The sequence below is a fragment of the Perca fluviatilis genome, chromosome 15 (assembly GCF_010015445.1).
Source record: "Perca fluviatilis chromosome 15, GENO_Pfluv_1.0, whole genome shotgun sequence".
Lineage (NCBI taxonomy): Eukaryota > Metazoa > Chordata > Actinopteri > Perciformes > Percidae > Perca > Perca fluviatilis.
Window position 1 is genome coordinate 17,325,629 of NC_053126.1, and position 22,116 is coordinate 17,347,744.

The 22,116-nt window shown below is 38.7% G+C and overlaps 1 protein-coding gene across 1 annotated transcript; it reads right to left on the bottom strand.

Moving 5' to 3' along the window:
• Positions 1–442: 442 nt before the first annotated feature.
• hs3st2 (heparan sulfate (glucosamine) 3-O-sulfotransferase 2) lies at positions 443–21,915 on the bottom strand. Its single transcript, XM_039823884.1, has 2 exons — positions 20,994–21,915; positions 443–2,171 (listed from the first exon to the last, which is right to left on the bottom strand). Exons 1-2 carry the CDS (start codon positions 21,503–21,505, stop codon positions 1,553–1,555), a joined length of 1,131 nt encoding a protein of 376 aa, XP_039679818.1. The 5' UTR covers positions 21,506–21,915; the 3' UTR covers positions 443–1,552.
• Between the last annotated feature and the right edge of the window lie 201 nt (positions 21,916–22,116).

Sequence of the window (22,116 nt, forward strand, 5' to 3'; positions counted from 1 at the left end):
AATCTAAAGCTGTATTCATGCGGGACACAACAATTACCCGGAGAATTTGTTTGAAATAATTGCAGAGGTTGCCTGTGTTCTTAATCCTGTGCTAATCCGACATCTGTAATCTGTATTTCATGCCATATTTCACAGAACACAGATACATCCAGCACACATTTACATATCATTAATTTGGAGCTTTGTTGTATTATTATTACTTTTTGCACAGCTTCTTTGGTTTTCTGCGCTTTTCTTCCTCTTGTGTGTTGTGAATTTCAGGGGCTTCAGTGAAAATTATTAATGACAACTCTGATTGGCTTCAGGGTGCAAATTCAGGAGGTTAATCTAGCTGCTTAGCATGGGAACCCATTCAGAAAAAGCACGATCAAGTCTATCAAAAGAGGAATCTTTAAAGTTAATAAGATCACTGACATGCATGGCAGCATTTGGTGAGGAACATTTTATCTTTCAACAGGCTCAATACAAACTTCTTTGTACTGGTATGTTGTTCTTTGAAATTTGGTCAAGAGATGTGAGTGAATGTCATGCACTAAATCACATGAAGTCTGTATGTTATTGTAGTCATGTGTGAACAGGGCTTTACAGCTGGTGCATGTTTAGTATGGCTCATCAGGTTATGCATTAACTGCCTGTACAGAGACTGGCATCAGGTTTGATTAGTCTTTGTAATGGAAACCCCACAATTAGTGTAGTGTACATGATATATTAGATCAGATACTGATCAATATAAGGAGGACAAGAAAATACCACAAATGTAAGGACAACTTGCTTGTATACTGTTACTGGACACCATAAGAACAAAACACTATTTTCATTCATGTGGCAAGAAAACCAAATAAATACTTGAATTTTTATTTCGATGACCACAACAAAAACACTGACACAGAAAGAGCTGAAGTTTAACAAACGGTAAACCTTTACCATTGCTATATCATCTGTTTTAATATAGCTATTATTTTTTCTTCTCAGTACAGTTACAGCACACGTATTCAGTTAATCTGTCACTGTTGTCCATGAGCTTTTGTCAGCAATAAGGAGATGAATTTCACTGCAGAATAATTGGTAGGCTGATTTTTATTTTATTATTCATTTGACAGTTCACTACTTCATTTGACAATTTCATGTTGCGATCTCATTTTAACAGTAAAGCTGGTGGTTTTAATTTTGAATATGTAAACAATGTCATTAATGTAGGTCTGGTGTTTCTAAATGACAGAAAGGCATTGTGATGGTTGTTGGTTAAAGGCTTGGTTAATGAATTAATGCTGGTTGCCTGTTGTTGAATTCATATGTTATGTGTGTAACTTGGTCTTTGTATATACTGTATATATGAAATGGCACATCAGAATGACCAAACCCAAAACCCAGCACGATGTGAAACCATTTATATGATTTTAACGAGTTGTGTATTTTTCTATATTAATTGTGTCATTGTATTACATAGCTCAATAAACTTGTCATCTAAACATTAAGCTAACGATACCCTCATTTATATTTCTCTCCAGAGGGCAGCCATTTTTTAAAACAGCACCATTTCTGTATGGCACTCTCAATCCCATTTGAAGTCTTGCCCCACAGTTTCAAAGAATTTGACATTGAATGGCCTATAAAACTCCTGCAGGTGCTCTATAACCTCCTGTTCGATCTGTACGTGAGTCCTGCCCTTGGATTTGCCAAGGCAGCGTGGCTGGCTGCTGCTCTCCGGCTTCTTCAGACAGGGGAAGCCTTTGGTTCGGTTAAAGTAGAAGTGCTTGTCCGTGATTATTCGTTTCAGTCCTAGAAAGTCCTGAACACGGCCCATTTCCCCTGCCGGATCCGTGATTAGTCGTTCCCCGCTCACAAAGTGCATCTGCGACAGGCGAAAGTACTGCAGCCAGTTCTCCAGGTGCAGGATGTACATCCCGATCCGAATGGCGTTCCAGGAAGTGTCGACGAGACCCAGACTTATGTTCTTAAAGGCCAGCTCTTCAAATGTAGGGATGTCGGGTTTTTTGGTAAGAGTCTGTGTATAGTCAGAGATGGCTCTTGTGACTGGGTTACGCACCACAACAATCAGCTTGGTCTCATGGGACATGCTGGAGATGCGTCTAGGTGCCTCTCTGGTGACAAAGTAGCTGGGTGTCTTCTCTAATGTGATCTGGCTGTCTAGTGTTCGTGGCATTAGTCCCCTTGGGAGAGAAATAAAAGAATAGAACACACATGAATGAGTCAGCAAGAGTTGATATTTTCCTTTCAGCACCATTTACACATATTTTCTGTTGGATAGATGACAGGTTACAAAAATGTAGAAGTCAGAGGGAAGCAAACATGAATCCTTACTTGTATCACAAATGAGTTAAAAACAACCTTACAACATGTGTTGTGATAACACTAGAAAATACAGTTTTATAATATTCCATAGACTATGTCAAACTATAGGGATATTGTCCAGCTAATACACAGTACCAAATTAACTGTAGATGTTGAAATTAACACAATGCAACTGTAGTTGCTAGATATTAATTGCAGGACATGCATCATAATTACCATGATCATGTTGCTGAGATAATGGCTTTTTAAACTACAGGCAAATGTTTATATTTGTCATATTAATCATGTGAGTTTTTCTTCCCAGTGTAATACGTCATTCTGCTGTGACACTTTGCTCCAATAAAACTTGATTAATGAGCATCTGATGTTGGCTGTTGAGACAAGGATTTCCTGGGCCACAATTCATCCACTCGTTGTTCCCTGTTTCCTGTAAATAAAAAAAAAAAGGCTGTGCACAATAACTCTGCAGTTTTGTGAGAATAATTACAAAATAGTAATATTAAACAGCTTTTTTCTTTTATGATTACAGAAGATATAGTGCCTGCATTTCTTTATTTCACAGCATGGGCATTGGTTTCTGTGTTTCAGGTACGTTACCACACAGTTCTGATGATTAAATACCACACTTTCTTTATTATTACTGGGGGAAGGCTTCGATTAAAACCTAACCTTTCTCAAAGCTTTCTTTCTCAAGGTAGGGGTAGCCATAGGTTACCTCTTAAGTCTTGAAAATATTGATCCATTTACTTTTATTTATGAATCCTGAGTTGTTGGCTTGGGTGCCCCAGGGCCACTAAGCAATTGTTAATCTTTTATGAGAACAGCAGCACCTTTTCAAGCCAACAGCTTTGCTACACACTAAAAAACTTGCAGCCATTTTCCAGGAGGTGCAGTCTTTGGCTGTGTGCTAAGGAAACCGTCTTCGCTATCTGGCTTGTCAATTCCATACATTTTCACCATGCTCAGAGATGAAGATTGTGTAGATGAGAGGACCCTGTACGTGCTGGTTTAAAACTGCAACTTGTCATTTCGCAAAAATGGGCTGACAACGTGAACACATACAGTGAAAGGTTGCAGATGGCTCTGCTTAAAAATAAATACAGCTGCCTGCTGTTGACTATACTATATACCTGCTGTTGACCATAGCATGATGATGCTGGCAATAAGGAGTTCAATAAGGAGTTCAATGTGAAATCAAGAGGATTTCACACACATTTTTCCCTCACATTGGTTGTCTTTGTTTGGTTACATAAAACTCCAAGTGAGCCCATCCATCAGAAGAAGCTGGAACATGTGCTAACTTACCTTGAGTTATTGACTTTTACAGCTGTGAGTCTTAGCACTGGATACATTACATTGAAATTATACAGCACTGAGGTGACTGATATAGACAAGAGGAAATAAAGGTGTGAAAAAAAAAAGACTGACTGACTGTATGTCAAGTTGAGAAGCCAGCGGTACCACTGGGATCAATAATCATTAAAAATGTAAAGAAGGGTTATTGTAACATTAAGGTGTTATGACAGACACTCAAAGATTTGACTTGAAAGTAAATGGAACTTTTTGAACGCACATATTCATACACACGTCACCACCACAGTCAGTTTCAACTAACATGTGATTTGGATCTGGCTTTGTTATCTGGATAAGAACATGTTTTTCCCAAACACAGTCATTAAAAAGGAGTGGCTATCCAATGGTGAATACATTTTTCTGTGTGTCACAAACCCCTGCGAAATTATTCTTTTTATTATTAGAATTTGATAAATGTTTTTCAAATAACATTTGTAATGTCTAGAAGAGAGGTATTATTAAATGATTTAATGGCAATCATATGTGTATGGAGCTAACAGGAAGATAGATGGCTCGGCCAGCGTAAGTCTGGGGTGTGCATGCTCTCAACTGGCTTGGCTGGAGAAGTAGACCACATGCTCTATGGGCTCAGAAACAAAAGCATGAGGAAGGAGACGTATGTGCCTAGTAAGCAACTATTATAGGAATGAATGGGGCTCAATCTGTAAACACAGTTCTCCTTAATACATCCATGGCTCATACAACAGCATTGTTCCAGGAGACTCATTGAGGGACCATCACAATGTGCAAGACAAATGGAATGTGACTGACAAGGGTGGCAAAACTCAGAGTAAAACTAGAAAGCTTTGATGCTGGAATCGATTACCTTCAGTATAAGTAACATTAGCCTTCTTAGCACAATTCTACGGTGGCCGGGAAGTGCAATGCATCATTACAAAGAATGAAACACTTTTACAAAGCTTGAGACAAATTTACATTTTGGAAAACAAATTTACATTTTGGAAAACAAATTTACATTTTGGAAAACAAAATAACATTTTAGAAAACAAATTTACATTTTTGAAAACAAAATAACATTTTAGAAAACAAATTTACATTTTGGAAAACAAAATAACATTTTAGAAAACAAATTTACATTTTTGAAAACAAAATAACATTTTAGAAAACAAATTTACATTTTGGAAAACAAAATAACATTTTCGAAAACAAATTTACATTTTGGAAAACAAAATAACATTTTAGAAAACTAATTTACATTTTCGAAAACAAATTTACATTTTAGAAAACAAATTAACAAGATGCAAAACACTTTTACCAGTCCCGAAACAAATTTACAAATGACAGATTCTTCACGGAAAGGGAATGTACCACATACCGGAAGTGATGAGGTGTTGTTGGTGAGCGCAGTCAGTAGGCTCGTTCGAGATGAACTGCGCCTCGCCTGTAAAGTAGACGAGAGCAGGCGGCAGCAGCGGGGGCGGTGACAAAAGTCCGCTCTAAAGTCGGACAGTTTTCCCAGCTGACTCCAGCAGCCTTCAGGCTGAACAGGAAGTGACACAAACACTGTGGTCCGGTCGGGTCCGATTCCGATTTAATAAAATGTTATCAGACCCCTATATCAGCTCCTACACAGTCTCCAGTTGTTTTTATTATGACAGAGTAGCTGTCAAAATTCTCTACATGTGATCTGTTGCTGATTTTAATAAAGAACAGACTGTAGATGATCTGTAATCTGATCAGATTTAGTCTCTCTGACTTCTAAACATCACTATCAGCCTCACAACATGTGTTCTGTACAGAATAAGCTTTTAAATCAGACAAATCACAGTTAAAATCCCTCCGATTGAAAATCAATAAAAAGTTTATATAAAACATCTATGTATATTTGAGTCGATTCTGAACCAATCAGCTGTTGGATCAGCTGAGAGGCGGCGTTTCCCCGGCATGCACTGGGTCCACCTGCGTCCGCCTGGCTCTTGCAGTTGGTGAAAAGCAACTGCGCTACCTGCGTCTCAGAACTGCGGCCGCCTTGGTCTCGTGAGATTATCGTTGCCCACGTGTGCATGACGTCAGAGCAAGTCGGGATCAAGTCGGACACAAATCTAACCGGCATGCATTGGGCGCCGATCGCCGGTGATTGATTCTGCGCAGATCTGGCTCATCTCGAACGAGCCTATCAAGTCGGACACAAATCTAACCGGCATGCATTGGGCGCCGATCGCCGGTGATCGATTCTGCGCAGATCTGGCTCATCTCGAACGAGCCCAATATGTGTTGTTGTGAGTGAGTATATGGCGTGAATGAAGTTTATGGTGACTTTACGTGTGGTCGGTGTTTGGAGTTTTTATATGACGCGGACCTGACGGAAACATTGGAAAAACAGGGAACGTATCGACAGCCGCGGCCGGATCGAAGCTACAGCAGGGGGACAGCTGAGTCCGTCTGCAGCTGCAGGACCTGGAGCTCACTGTCCATTCCTGGGAGCCAAAACCGACACCACGCAGCTGGAGACCAGGGCGTATTGCTGGGCCCGCTGGGAGGAAAGAGCCCCGGAGAAGAATCAGATCCAGGACTAAACGGGCGGACTGTCACAGCCTGCTGAAGTTTAAATCACAGGTTTCCTAAAGGGAGTCTGGAGGGACTCAGACTGTGGACGCAGCAAAAACCGACTTAAAGTCTCGTTAAATAAATAAATACATGCAGAAATAAATGAATCATTAGTGGGGGAGTGAGCCTGGACATTTCAGTCTGTTTAAACTTCACTTTGAAGCAGAACCTCTTAGTTCAGAAGGGTGAAGTTTCCGTTTGTACTCATATCTGTGAACTGATTATAATAAATATTCTTTGTATTAACACATTAATTAGTCTCTTTATCTTTTTGTTTAAAAAAACTAGAACATCACATGAGATTTTGACGATTTATAGTGATTTTATTTCCGTTAGACCTTTGCCTACATTGACGCTGATGCATTAAGGACGGCCCATAGACAGTATATAAGGGAGTGCCTCCCCTGTTCCAAGATGGCGGCTCTATTGACGCATTCGATCCATAACTGCCGTAGTCAAGGCGACATGTATACAACACCTCATCACTTCGGATGTGGTACATTCCCTTCCGTGAAGAATCTGTCATTTGTAAATTTGTTTCGGGACTGGTAAAAGTGTTTTGCATCTTGTTAATTTGTTTTCTAAAATGTAAATTTGTTTTCTAAAATGTAAATTTGTTTTCTAAAATGTAAATTTGTTTTCTAAAATGTTATTTTGTTTTCCAAAATGTAAATTTGTTTTCTAAAATGTAAATTTGTTTTCTAAAATGTTATTTTGTTTTCCAAAATGTAAATTTGTTTTCTAAAATGTTATTTTGTTTTCCAAAATGTAAATTTGTTTTCTAAAATGTTATTTTGTTTTCCAAAATGTAAATTTGTTTTCCAAAATGTAAAAGTGTTTCATTCTTTGTAATGTTGCATTGCACTTCCCGGCCACCGTACAATTCCCCTCAAAGTAGCTAACATATGCCTTTGCCTGGTCTGTCCAACAAATCCTCCAGATTAAATGACAAAAAAAAAATCCTCTAGAATGACACATAATCTGCATGTTAAGAAACAATCACAGTGCGTCCAGAAATGAAGGAAACGAGAATCCGTATGTGAATGCAAAGGCATGTGATCGGATGTCATTATCCAGGTGTACACAGGGTTTGGGGTGTGAATGTGAAACTGTCAGAGTCAGAGTAAACATAGTTACTGTATATGATTCACAATAAACGTATGTAGTCTTTTGATGGATTAAAAAAATCCTCACTACAGTAGTATGTTGTTCTGAGAGTAGTTCTCCTCAAAACACTCAACAAGTTGTTACCAACTTTAATTGCATCTTCAGCTTCTGTTCAGACAAGATTAGATGGAAACAGACATCATCTAACTACATGTATGGCTCTAATCTTGGCCCTGTGGCTCATTAAACTGATACCTACAGCCTGTGTTCACTGAGCTCTATTGTCTATTCAAATGATTGCCTAACTAGCTGTAACTGCAGTCAAGGAGAACAAGGTACAACCCAATGATCAAAGGATGTTAGTCTTTATTTTTTTATTGAAATAAGGGCTATTTTTAGGGGATGCTTTCATGTCAATGCAAGCAGCCTGGACCAATACATTCCAAGTCATCAGTCTTGGAGTGATGTTAATGGGGAAATTTATTTGAACTACAATTGTGTTTTCAATTATCTGGTTATAGAAAGATTATGATCCAACACATGTGCCAGCTCTGCTGCAACTGATTGTAATGGCTGCATATTAACCTTTAATAGCCATAAGTGATATAAAAAACAGAATGCAAGTGACGAGTAGAGATTCATTATTTTTGATGAATCATTTTCTTTGCTCCCCCAAACACACCCGGCGGCAGCAGCAGCCTCATTTATGTATCTGTTCATTATTGAGATAGTGGGAATCATTTGAGTAAAGGGGATTGATTACCACCTTTTCACTTCGTTGGGGGTAATTCACAGTATTCTTCCCAATTCTTGGTGAAACTTTAAGTCAGAATGCATTACAGGCTTGGCTGTGACATTTTAATCACTCTGGGAAAATGAACTCAGGTGTCGAAGATCAGCTCGATTCTGTAAATGCGACCTCTTCCTTGTCAAATGAGAGGACATGGTTGAAAGCTCATTTGTTCTGGATGCTTCAGCATTGCGTTTGATGCTGTCATTGCACAATTCTTGTTGGTAATTTCTGTAACGCAAGTATCAGTTTTGCTTTTATGAAGATCATTTCAATGTCTATACCTTGCCAAACATTTTGTCATTTCTTACTGTATGTAAGGCCAAAAACACTTTGTTGTATCTTAACCAAAAAAATCTAAAAGCGAGGAGCTGCACCATCTGTTTGAACAAAACAGGAAGTCACTGAAAATGTGTTAAGGCAGTCACTAATTGGTATATGCATGGTGTTTATTTTATTGTGATGGTTTTAAGTGTTTACAGTATATTACAATGTGTGTATCACAGAATAATGTAAAGATGTAGATGTGTCTATGTAAGATGAAGCAAACACTAAAATTAAACAGACTTATTTAGATGCATGTATTCATTATTAAATATGGCTTTTTAACTAGAATTTGGGCTATAAAGTAAGAATTTGGGCTATAAAGTAAGACATAAATAAACACTTTGTTGATTTTAACTATACTTTTTACTATTCCAACAATATTGATTTATGTTTTAAATTAGCTTCATTATCCACTCCATGAGAGAAGAGAAAGAAAATACAAAAACAAGCATCCTTCTGGAGCTCTTATCTTCAGGTAGTTAAAGGACAAATCCAGCGCAAAATGAACCTAGGGGTTAATAACGTGTACCGAGTCGACCATTCTCTGGGATGTGTTTTCATGCTAATCGAATGTGACCAGTCTTATCGCAAACCGCTAATTAGCTTGTTACGCTAGTCGTCACGACCAGTCGAACGACATATGCCGTGCTTGAGCTATGTTACTGGTTACTGGTTGCATGGTGTTCAGCGTTCAACTGGTCGTGACTGCTTTCCCAAGATGGCGCCCGCCCGTATACATGAACGGTACTGTCTTTCTAAACTGTCTTTTTAATAAACTGTCTGTACACTTACAAAGTTCTCAATGCTTCGGTTTACATGTAGGGACCCTCATTATCCTACCGTTGAAGTGTGGTGCTATTTTGAGCCTTGTTAGTGGTATAAAAATAGCGATTTCTTTTTACTTTACCCTCTGCCCCGACGACTAGCGTTTTAAGCTAATTAGCGGTTTGCGATGAAACTGGTCACATTCGATTAGCATAAAAACATATCCCAGAGAACTGTCGACTGGTACACATGTGTTATTAACCCCTAGGTTCATTTTGCGCTGGATTTGTCCTTTAAGGTCAACAGTGGAAAGCATGGCAGTCATTGCCACTCATTAATGACCTGTGTGTGCTGAAAGCTTATCTGCATATTGTAATGACCTTGAAAGAGCCTACTGGCTATCTTGCTGAACAATTTATCTCTGTTGGCGCAGTGGAGGCAGGGGTTGTGGAGTTGAATGCTGCTATATCATTATGGAGGAATATGCCACAAACATGGATGTCTTTATTTCAAAGTACCAATGACCCACACCCAACACACAACCATTCTCCTACAGCATGCAGTTCCACTGGGAGAACATGCTAATCTTACTCTCTTACTCTTATTTATACCTAAAGCCATTTAACAGCAATTAATTTATAGTTGCAAACTGTAATGATTGCTTTGACTTTTGCCAGTTAATATCTGTAAATTGCTAAGTTGTTCTATTTTACTTAGGCTTCGACTTCTCATAGGGCCCTAAAGGTTCAGTCATTAATCTTTGGTGTTCAACATACTGAACTTTTCAGTATTTTGTTAGGGTGACCAAATGTCCTCTTTTGCCCAGACATGTCCACATTTTACCTACTGTCCAGGGCATCCGGAGGGGGGGTTTATAAATTCATGAAAATGTCCGGTTTTCACTGCTTTTCGTGGGACCATTAAGCGTGTACTTAAATTGACTGGTGCTTTGCACACAATACTAAGGTACTTTGTTGTGTGACGTAATTCCCGAGAGGCTGCCTTGTGGGCGGCTCTGCGATGCGCACATACACAGGGAGCAGAGCAGACAGCGGAGCAGCATTGCACACAAAATGCCGAAGCGTTTCCTGCTAAAGATTTCCCACCGTGGTCACAAAACACACGGGAGACACTTTGTTTCTCTCACTATGACTCGAGAGTCGGTACTCGCTCGCTGTCACTGTCACTTCTCCCTCGTTCTATCACCCACTCCCCACACACACACACATGCCAGCTTGACGCACACACCAGCGCACAAGTATAAACATCAGGCAACTTACGTAGGCTACGGCGAAAGCTCTGCGTGGAGCCTCCGCACAACCATAAAACAAGACTAGTGCAGCTAGAGCAGCTTCACAGTTGAACAGCAAAAAAATGTCCCACGTACCGTCCACAAGTGGGAGGCGGAGGGTACCGTGTGCAAAGCTGGCACATGTTTCAGTGTCTTTATTATTTATCTTATTACACTGAAAATGTATTAAGAGATATGTTGTTGAAGCTGGATTTTCTAACACAGAAGAGGTCATATTTAGAACATTATTTCATATTATTTATTTATTTTAAAAGAGAGCTATTATTTTGTTACAGGTTGTTACAGATTTGATTTTATTTTATTGCAGAAGTTATTTTTGCACCATTGAGGCATAATAAAGCATGTTCATTAACCTCTGAGAAGCCTATCTGAATTTGTCTCGAGGCCGGGCCTCTTTTTTGGAAATCAAAATATGGTCACCCTAGTATTTTGTACTTGCTGAACCAGTCGGGATGAGAACTTTCAACCCTACAGGGTCTGCCCTCACAGTTCACACGGGTCAGGAGAAAATCTCATCAAAACAGGGTAGTGAACACAGTGCTCAGGCAGATATTAATTTGGCTGTGAGTTTAAAACCACCCGTCTGGCCTGCACCTTTGATTAGTTTGTGTCTGAATGCAAACAAGTTCTCTATTGTGCAATGCTGTGGTGCAAACCATCGTGTAGCAGACTTTTGGTGCTTTAATTCGACAGCGATCTGGCTCAACATTAGCAGTGACTCCAGTAACAATACTATCAGAGGGCTGTATGAGACGCTAATAGTCCTACCCCAGCTACAGTAAATCACCGGTTGACCTGTGCAGACAGTGAGTACTGAGGGTGGCACTAGAGGGAATCATACAACGTAGTGTCCAAAGTAGAAAGGGTCCATCCTCTATGGAGCACGAATATGCTCATCATGTTTATGGCAACCTGGCCCTTACATTTATTTTGGCCTGTTGGTGATCAACAAATATGAAAGGATTTGTTAAGGGGGAATTCTATCTATACAAAAATTGTAGAGCAATGGCCAGTAGCAATCAAAATCTCCCTTTGTTTCAATTGCAGATAACAATTGACAGATAAACAGACCCTTCTTACACCCCTATAGCTACCAGAGCAAATAGAAAAAACTAACTAAACTTCAATCCAGCATACCAGTAGAATACTAACAAGTAGAACCTATTTGACTCACAAACTAATTTGGATGTTAAAAGCTATTTGGAGCATGGCTGTAAAAAAGCTGCAAATTGCTGCTTCCCCTACAGCGTGTGCATGATTTTTTTCATAGTGTAAAGACAGCCAATGCAGCAAAACGGTGGACTCTTCAGCTCCAGACAAGTGTCTTGTTGAACAACTTAAACTTCCATAGAGCAATGCAGGTTCATCATTGATGCAGACCATCAGAACAAGTAAAGGTCAGCTTTGAATCTTCTCCTTGTGAACGATCAATGAACTCAGAATTTATTAGTCATTCGCTATGGTTTGAACTTAAAACAGAGAACTTAAAACTTAAAACAGAACTTTAAATTAACATTAACATTGTCAGTAAGTTCTCAGTAAATGTTTGCAGCACAAACACAAAATTGTCATGCAACAAGGCTACACATGCAAAAAGTATCTTACAAAGCAATAAACAAAAATAACTAGTAAATTTCTCTCAAACACTTTTTCACATCTGATTAATTATATTCTCATCATATGCAATAGGCATCAAATGTGATCACCTCCGTATTCTCTGTCTAAACAACGTTACTGTCAACCTTTCAAAAGCTCATTCATGTTTTCACAATTCGCACCTACAAACATCCAATAATCCAACTGGAAACTAACCAGTGCTGATCATAATGCACACAATCTTTCCTATCACTTGTAATTAATCAAGGCAAATTGTGGCAACAGACTATTACTAACAAAACAGTTGAATGAGTTAATGGATTTTAGGCAAATACTGATCTGACTGGGATTTAACTTGGAAACCATCATTCACAATGTGTGTTTCTGCAGGGGTAGGAGTAAAGATTTAGAGAATGGCCTTTCTCCCTCTGACAACAAATGTTTGCCATTACAATGACGAATAATGAACCCTGACCATTGAACAATATGCAGGCTCACAGGCTGAACATGGAGGACCCCAAATCAAAGTATCCATCACATGTGCTGTGTTTGTTTGGTCTCTGGAATAATTTAACAACAAAACCGTTACACAGTAAATTATAAGAAAAGTATTCCTGGGCTCTGATTGCCTGTGTGTTATCACAGTAAGCAGCATGCAAAGTAATAATGGCCACGGTCCTTGGCAATACAAAACACCAAACAAAGGTGACATTTCCTAGCAGAAATAGATTAAAACTTTTTATCAGAGGTACTGCTTAGTCAAATAATATCCAACACACAATCATTTAATTATTGTAATTGCTTGTATTGTTATCTTCAGACTTAATTAGAGCTACTCAAAAACATGCAAACACAGCGCTATCAAAAGGGAACAGCAAATGAATACACACACACACACACACACACACACACACACATACACACACATTAGAATGCAAATACCATGCAATGTTGGACTAATATATCAATGCATTTTGGTCGAGTTAGTAAAAACCTATTAAATGAGCATCTGAGTTGTGTCTTGAGAGCCTGTCAACGCAGGTTCAGGGTGATTGCTTTTTTCAGACACATTAGTATGTTTTCAATTGGTGATTTTATGTATTGGGTTTTTGTCTTGTCTTAGTTGCAGCAAATTCATTTTTTGGTAATTTTGCTTACATGATTTAAAGGAACATACCACCTTTTTTTGAAATAGGGCTATTCACCGTCTCCCCTAAATGTAGATAGGTGGACAAACGCATTTTTTTATATTGGGGCAAAGCACAGCCGAAGCACTGCTACTTGGGCACAGAGATATCACGCAGCACCTGAAACCCCGTCTAGTCTTAATCTGCATTGCTATTTGTACGTGTTGTGAATACGCAGGCCACAAGAAGTAATTAGGTTTTTGTTGTTGTTGGCTCACTTTTACTCACGACATGCTAACCGGCAACAAAGGATTCCATTCACTACGGTAAGCTAAACTAACAGCGGTGTTGCCGGACTAAGACAATGCATGCACTGACACAAAAATGCGTTTGCCCACCTATCTACATCTAGGGGAGATGGTGAATTACCCTATTTCAAAAAACGGTGGCGTGTTCCTTTAACATTTTAATATTTTCTTTTATAAATGCTGATTTGAGGGTGTCAAATCTGTTTGCAAACTTCCTTTCCATACTTTTAGAAACTGACTTTAAATTGCATTTCATACAAACCATTTGTCCTGAAATATCCTGAAAAGGCAATACCACACAGAGATTTGCTTCCCTGCCGTCCAAACCCATTAACAGTTTGAATGACTCGGGTAGACTGCGCAGATAAAATGTTCTTATGCTGTGTGAGTCTCATAATGTCTGTGGCGCTGCACTTCCTAAAAATGCCATCTTCCTCTTTTCTTGATACAGCATAGATCCACTGGAGAGGCTGCTTCATTATTAAAGTATCACTCACTTAGATTACAGCTGTGATGACATCTGATCATTAATCACTAGCAACAGAGGCCTGCCGCCTTGAAAGTGTATTAAGAGTTAACAAAGAGCAGTCCTGACGAATTCGACAATCCTGCGGCCAATTCAGCTAGGAGAGGAAGAGGTGAATAACAATTTTAGCACTCTGAGAATCAAGCATCTATTTTTCTAATTTAATAGAAGACAAATTGGTTGAATATAGCAGACTGACTGAGCAGGATTTCTTGCAGTAGAGAATTCCTGGCGTATCCTCAGCCACATAATAGAATCAAAACATATTCATAGTAAGACACTACAGTCCTGCAATACTGGAAAAATAAATTGCATAATGTATCTGACCTTGAACCAAATCCTATTTAATCGCTGTCATTTCAACACCAGGCTCTTGTTTTCCTTGAAATAATAATTATTCATGGTTTGGTCTGCAGAGGGAAATGATTGACACTTGCTCTCCTGAACAATAACATGTTGAATTGAGCTGAGCTATGAGCTGTCACATTATCATGTGGCACAGGAAAGTATCCACTGACACTAAAATGAAGACGATAAAAAGCCTCTGAATTCCAAAACTGCACATTCTCAGATGAGGATTGATAAAATGCCCTTCATTGTGAATGTCTTAAACAGAGTCATGGGCAGGTTACATCCTGCCCCCTACTTCCCGTGCAGTTTTACAGTAGGAACTCAACTGACTGATAAATGAATTATACATTTCTTGAATTTTCACCAACATTGGAGCTTTAAGAAGTTCTTTCTGTTTTTACACTATAGTCAGTCACATACATTTATAAATGGAGAGCGGACAGTCCACACACCTTTAGTAGTTTTACTCTTCAGTTAGATGGTAGGAAAGTACAAAAAGAGACACAATAGGGGAGACACATGAGTGAAAGCTCACACAGGATTTGATCCCTGGTCAGTGGGGACGCATTAGGTTCGCCAAGGGGGGAAGTTAACAAGCTGACAATCTCTAAGGATGAGCTAAGGTGAGCTAAGGATTGCTGACTGCTGGATATTTCCAGAATCACAATATCTCCAGAATGATAAAGTTAGTTTGATAGTGTCATTTGTTTCAAGGACTACTGTAGCCTAAATTAAATGTATTGCTTGACTTACAGCATTTCTTTTGATCACACAAAATTACAATATATCACTAATGACTTTGTCAACAACCCTGTTTCGGAAAAACCTAAAAACAGTGTTTTGCTACATATGTTTTCAAGTGAAAGTCCAATAAATGCTGCATCCCCTATATTCACTGGGAATATTTTTTTCCAGTCCAGGTAGTGTTATGTTTTTGAGCTGCAGAGGAGTTATAGAGCGGTGTTTGGGGCAGATGATGACAAAGCACAGGACTTTGACACAGGAAACTGTGGTTTGCATCCAGAGTAATGTGTGTGGTTCAGGCTATGCACAGCCTGCCTTGCCCTTCAAATCATTCTTGATTTTTTTTTTTTTTATTATTTCATCAAGACCTGCATCTTTCTCATATCTTTTTTAAAGATAATTTTTTTAGCATTTTAGGCCTTTATTATATAGGACTGCTGAATATGTGAAAGGGGAGAGATGGAAGGGGAATGACATGCAGCAAAGGGGCGCAGGTCAGAGTCAAACCTGCGGCCTCTGCGACAAGGACTGATCCTTTGTACATGGGACGCACGCTTTACCAGGTGAGCTATCCAGGCTCCCCCATCTTTCTCATATCTTAACCAAGTGCTTTGAATTGCCACATTACCTTGTCAATTATTCTGTAGTTGACACAAGTGGATAATGCAGGGGAATTAAATGTGGTGTCAGCAGATAGGTACAGTACGAACATTTAGCGACTTCCCATTATATGCTTATTAAAATGTTTCCAGGCGGCATTGTGTTTTTGTCAAAACATATTTGCTGTTTCAAATTAGTAGTATATAAATGTAATTTTATTAGACAGGGTTATTCAAAGGTAGTGAAACTCATTTCATGTTAATTTAAAGGAATAATTTGCAATGTATACATGCCTGGAAATTATCTAGTGCATTTAACCCATTCAAACTATGATCAACAGCGGTAGTGAGGACCATATGGGGTCCCCACCCGTAGGGACCATATTGCTACTACTGGACACAACTCTACAAGGAACCTTTGACATATTGTTTAAACAATAATTATGTTATTATATATTATGTAATATTATGTATGTATATTATATAATTATGTTTGTTATTATGATACATCCTCTGAGGACCATAATTATCAAGTTCATGGAAAATCATCTAATAGTTGTTGAGATGTTTCAGGCTGGACAGATTGATGGCTAATAAGCAAGTGGTGCAAGTTGTGAAAGCTTATTGTATTATATCAAAATATATCAAAAGTGTTGTTTGTTTGATTGCATACACTAAAGCTTTAGCATGTGATTGGTCCATAATGTATGCATGATCACATTCTTTCCTGAATTATTCTATTAAAGGAATAAAAGCACCATGTCTCTGCATTTTAGACTAGTCTCATTGGAGAAACATCTCAGAAAAGACTTGTTTTTTAATTAATGTTAACCACTATATGTCTCTGAGCTGCACTGGAATGAGGACAGCTCATTAATAATGCAGAGATATGCCTTACAATCCCTTGCTCTATAATGTGCAGTTTTCTGTGTTAAATGAGAACCATCTAACTTTCTGTCCTCATCAACCTTTGTGATGATACTGTTCCCGAGTTCCCTGCCTCCCCGAGCCAATTAATGTGGACCTGGAGAATATTTGTTGCTGCAGCCTATCATACATTTTCAGCCCTTCTCAGGGAATCTACTGGAAGTGCTTCTGACTCCTGTGAAATCAATAGAGCTGAGATGCCCTTTTAAGTCTTGATGGTGTATAGTGACGTGTTTTTGTTTGATCTTTCTGATTCTGTGGAGGATGGAAAAAGTGGAGAGAGAAGTGCAAGGTATTTGGTGGCAGTGAAATGTCTGTTTTTATCAGGTATTGTATGGTTATTTGAAGACCCTTGCATTAAAATAAATGAGGCCATGTGTGTGTTCTGTTCAGGAAGCACAGTAATGAACACTGCACCATTTTCCTTCAGAGCCTAAATGATCTGTCACTCGCTTAATGTAATGTAGCATGACAGACTGTGCAAAAAAACTGGCCAGTACACTGAAACTGACAAGAGTTAAGTTGGTGTCACATGTTGTATTTTTCTGTTTGTTCAACAAATATTTAGCTAATAAGAATAACTTACAATAAAAACAAGGTTCTTTGAAATGTATCATGAATGTCACCGTAGAAAAGGTAGAGGTTTAAGTGTTTTTAAAGATAAATGAATGCTGAAAATGATGCATTAATTAGTTTGTCCATTGCTATCTTGTGATGTGGCAACTTGCATTCGATGATGAAGACCATAAAACGGTCGGTGTTGCAGTTTTCAAAAAGCTAGTAAATAGAGATTATTTTGTCACACCTACTGATCAAAAGGTCAAGAATAAACTTCCAAGACCACAAAGCCCCTTTAGTCAAATTACCCTAAAATGAATAATTGGCATCTTAGTAATTAATTAATTATTGGATTAATTTATCAAGTAGCAGGCCTGCAAGCCTATAACGCTCAATACACAGAAAGATAAGTTTGCTCAAAGTGGAAGTCAAGATTATTTTGTCAAACTACTGTCCCCAAGGTCAACAATGAACCTTTTTAATGTTAGCAGTTAATAGCTGTAGAGTTACCATGTGATGCTAAAGAGTTAGTATGAACACAGCAAATCGGAGGATGACTATTTTCACTCAATGCACCTAAAGGGAGGCAAAAATTTATGTTACTATTTTTAGGTTGCATAACATAGGTAGACTAGGACTTTGGCGTAAACAGCATTGGAGAGAAGACGGTCAGTTTGGTTTCTGATGATCTTCTGTAGGCATTAGTCATGATCTTGGTTTGTTAGTTTGTTCATATTTTCTGGTTACATTGTTTTATCTATGACTTCTAGTTTGTAAAGGAAATTTTGTGGATCTGAAGCTACACTTCATGTCTCATTTATGTATGTTTTTTAACAATGATTGAAGGTTTGTGATTTGATTGATGTTAGATTGGTTATTTGATTGCGAATACAGATGTTTATTTGTACATTATAGTGAGTTTAATGCCTATGGACGAAATGTTGCTTTCCCAATTAACTATTAGTGTGGACGAGATTACACCCTTATTTTAGGTTTCGTACACAAAAGATAACTGATAGATGAATTCATAATAAAAATACCTGTAATTTACAGTGCATTGATTTACAGATAGAAAGGCTAGCTACTGACACAAAGCAGAGCAACACATGAAGAGTACAAATACATTGTGTTATTTGCTTCTGAGACGAATGTGACAGTTAATCAAAATGGAAAGATACTTCATGTGACGTGCTGCCAACAACCCAAACATTGTGACAGATAATTACTGAGAGCCAGTCAAACACAATGACCATCACTCAGTCACTCATCAAGTTGAAAAACAGCTGCCTGAAATAAACCAGCTTATGTATCCACGGTATAGCTTTAGTGCGTAACATTTTTATATTAATGAACGTCAGTTACATTCAAGCCATTGTCAAATAAGTTGATACAAAGCTAAATAAGACTATCAGCTCCACACAACTCTCTCTGTATTTCTCAGTATGGCTATGTTTAGAACATGGTGTCGTCAGGCGACTTTCGTGAGTAAAGATAATTAACTCTTCTGAAGAGTCATGTTTTTTTAATTCTCCGTGTCCTCCTGGGTTACTAGCAACTGTGTGGAGGAGGGGTGGGGGCACGTGCATGATTACGGAAGGCTTGTGTCATGTGGCTGCAATAACAAAAAAAAATCTAACTTCTGTAAATCCCAAACCTCCAGGTGTTTACGTGAGGTAAACAGTTGTTAATGCATCATTAAGCTGTATTAGGATGGTAGATTCATGTAAAAGAAAGTTGCTAGTGCAGTGAATTATCTAATGGTTGGGGCAGGACAGAGAGAGACAGAAAATGCACCACAGTTGTTTCTTTCTGCATACTGTTTGTTTAGATGTTTAACCAGTGTTTGGTTAACTTATGTTGCTGCAGAGTATTACCAATGCTTGGTAATAAGGAAAGGCCTATGAATATGTACAACTGACTCCATCACAGTGTCTACATCGGGCCTTTTCACACACACTGCACAATAATAAACACTTTCACCGCTGAAAAGGGACATCCTCTGGGCCTACATTAAATGTCTTCATGTGTCAAGGTATTTGCTGAGTTTTTTACAAGCTTTCCAGCTTGTTCTTTTAAGTATTACAAAGAGCGGGACCTTTGGTTTGTGAATGTTTCAAAATCAATTTAATTCTTGAAATACACACAACAATACGACTAACTGTCCCCTTAGGAGGTTTTACTATAGGGTTTAAAAAGCTCCATCCTGTGCATTAAAATAAAATGACATCCCAGTGTAACTTTAAATAACCAAGTGGAATACTTGAAGAGATAAGATTTATTTCAGAAATTGCAATTAAAAAGAGACCTTAATAAAGATGCACATTTTGGAACACGTGGTTAGTGTTTAACTTTCGACCATGGGACTCGGAAGTGTTTTTGTGTCTTACATTAATGCATTTGTGTAATATCTCAGCCTCTGGTTCATTAGTTTGAAGATGAAAAGGACTGATTCTATTTTCAGGAGTGTGGCTTTTGAGATAACTCTATTGTAAAGACTGTATTTTTATTTTATTTTGTAAATGTATTTTCACTCTGAAATGATCACAAGACTGACTATCAAGTTAAATCATTTTCTATGTGTGAGTCACAAATGTAAAATAATAATCAAATCCAACCTTTTTTGTACTCTAAGGTGTAATTGCATATTTTCAGCTCTACAGGACTTTCACTTTAGAAAACAGTTTGATTTACTTTTCTAAACTGAGGCCCTAGAAACAATTAGAATCAAACTGGTGTAGTGATCTTCATTCCATGTTCTTGGAAGAATTGCTCTGTGGTCTGTTCCTGACACATTGGTGGCAATGTGGGTATGTGAGTGGAAATCTGTAGGCAGCTCCAACAATTAGACATACTGTAACACAACACCATCAAGCCTTTTTGGAGGACATTTGCAGACTTGGGTGCAACAATTTTAGTCACTGCGTAGCTCAGTTTGACAATTATCTTATCTTGTTGAAAAGAAACTTACATTTTCTGCTTAAATTTCAGTTTAACAGACAGAAAATGAAAAACAATGTTCTGTCTTCAGATTAGCCATTTAAATAGGAAAATGTGTGAAGAAGTGACAAAGAGATAGAGAGACATTGGATAGGGAGTGATGCTCTGGCACCTTTTCCTTTACCAACCAACGCAAGAACATTTTATGCCTTGGTGTAGCCCATTTAATTCGGCCAGTAACCTGGGGGCTGCCTGTGTCATCTCTGCTGTTGACTGTGATTGTGAACTGATCCTACATCAGCCTAATGGACCTGTCTGTGCAGCACCATGGAGCTCTGCTGACAACAAACATCTGCAGCTCTGAGAAAAACATACAGACTAAAACCAAACTTGTGATCTTAGTGGTGGTGTGCTGCTTAGATATGTATGTCTGCATTTGGGTATGTGTATGTGTGATATCCCCAATAATAGACATAATGCCTTTTTTTAAATTTAATTACAGTATAGGCCACTGATAAATTGTAAAACAATTATATGACTGAAAGGTGCCTTCATACTTGTCAGAAAATGAAGCTATCTGGACATATACATATCCCTAAAACCCTAACCCTGGACACTCTACCCAGCAGAGCAGAGGGGTACCTGCACTGAACTGGGCAACAGGATGAGTGAAGTGAAAACAGTGCATCTATGCAATAATATCAAAGCAAATATATCAAAGCAAGTGCATCTATCTATACAAATACAAATTAATACTTGTTATACTTGTATCATTTGTTCCTCACCTGTACCAGTCAAGCCCTCTGTCATAGTTTCTGTCGAAAAAGTGCGGTTCTGTTCCCAGTGCGCGCACATCTGGATGTATCCGAATGAACTCCAGCACCGCCCTGGTGCCTCCTTTTTTTACACCGACTATTAACGCATTAGGCAGCTTCTTATTCCCATATTTTTGGGCAACACTCATGTTTCTCAACTTCATGTCAGCCCAGTGGCTTCCAGACGAAGCAAATGCTTTACTTTGGTCGCGGAGATCACTTGATCCTCGCTGGGCAGCAGACTCATCCAGAGCGGACCTGACTTCCAGCGAAGCGCAATTGTTTAATTCTCCAAGAAGTTTCTTCCCTCCTGCGTTCTTGCTCGGGGGGCATCTTTGCCCCTCGTAACCTTGGTTTGTCATGATTGTGCTGCGACAAAAAATAATACTGTAGCATAAATAGGTGCAGGACAGTGACACAGTGAATATGAAGGCGAATCTGGCGCTAAATCTGTTCGTAGATGAGAGAAACCTATGTGCCATGTCTCCATGGGTTCAAAGTGCTGCATGGTTTTCCATCGGACTCTTCCTCCTTGGTCTGCGGTCGGAGTCTGGCAAATAGGTTCTAAAGTCAGACAGACTGGGATATGAGGATAGGGGTGGATCTCGAAGGCATCAACTGCGCGTAAATCGCAATATTAATTTTCATAGGCTGCTGAACTGTGCAAGAAACTTGGAGCGGAATATGATTACAGCAGCTTCCAAATGAAGAAATGGGTCAGTCGTACTTTAAGCAAGTTTTTCTTAAGTAGTTTGAAGTGAGTCATTTTGATCAATTACTGATGCCACTGTCTTAAAAAGACTCCTAGAGGAATTTGACGCTCGTCTTTATTCTCCTTCTCCTTGTTCAAATTCCAACGCCTCGTGTCTCTGTGACTCTCACCATCGCGACTATTCTGGTCGCCTCCGAGGCGATTTTGATGCTCAGCCCACTTTTCCCTTTCATAAAGAAGTTGTGAAGATATATGCACTTAGGTTACTGGCTATACATATTTAATCAACTCCCTGACGTCATGCACATGATCATAATTCTATATGCGTTTTATGTTTTAAAGGAACATCCTGAGAATTTTGGCAACATCATATTTGGAGAT

Bases quoted from the DNA above. Each gene is read 5' to 3' on its own strand.
- hs3st2 (XM_039823884.1), bottom strand. From the start codon at position 21,505: ATGGCACATAGGTTTCTCTCATCTACGAACAGATTTAGCGCCAGATTC. The intron at 2,172-20,993 runs GTGAGGAACAAA...TTCTCTCCCAAG, and splicing joins AGAGGGCTTGACTGGTACAG to GGGACTAATGCCACGAACAC.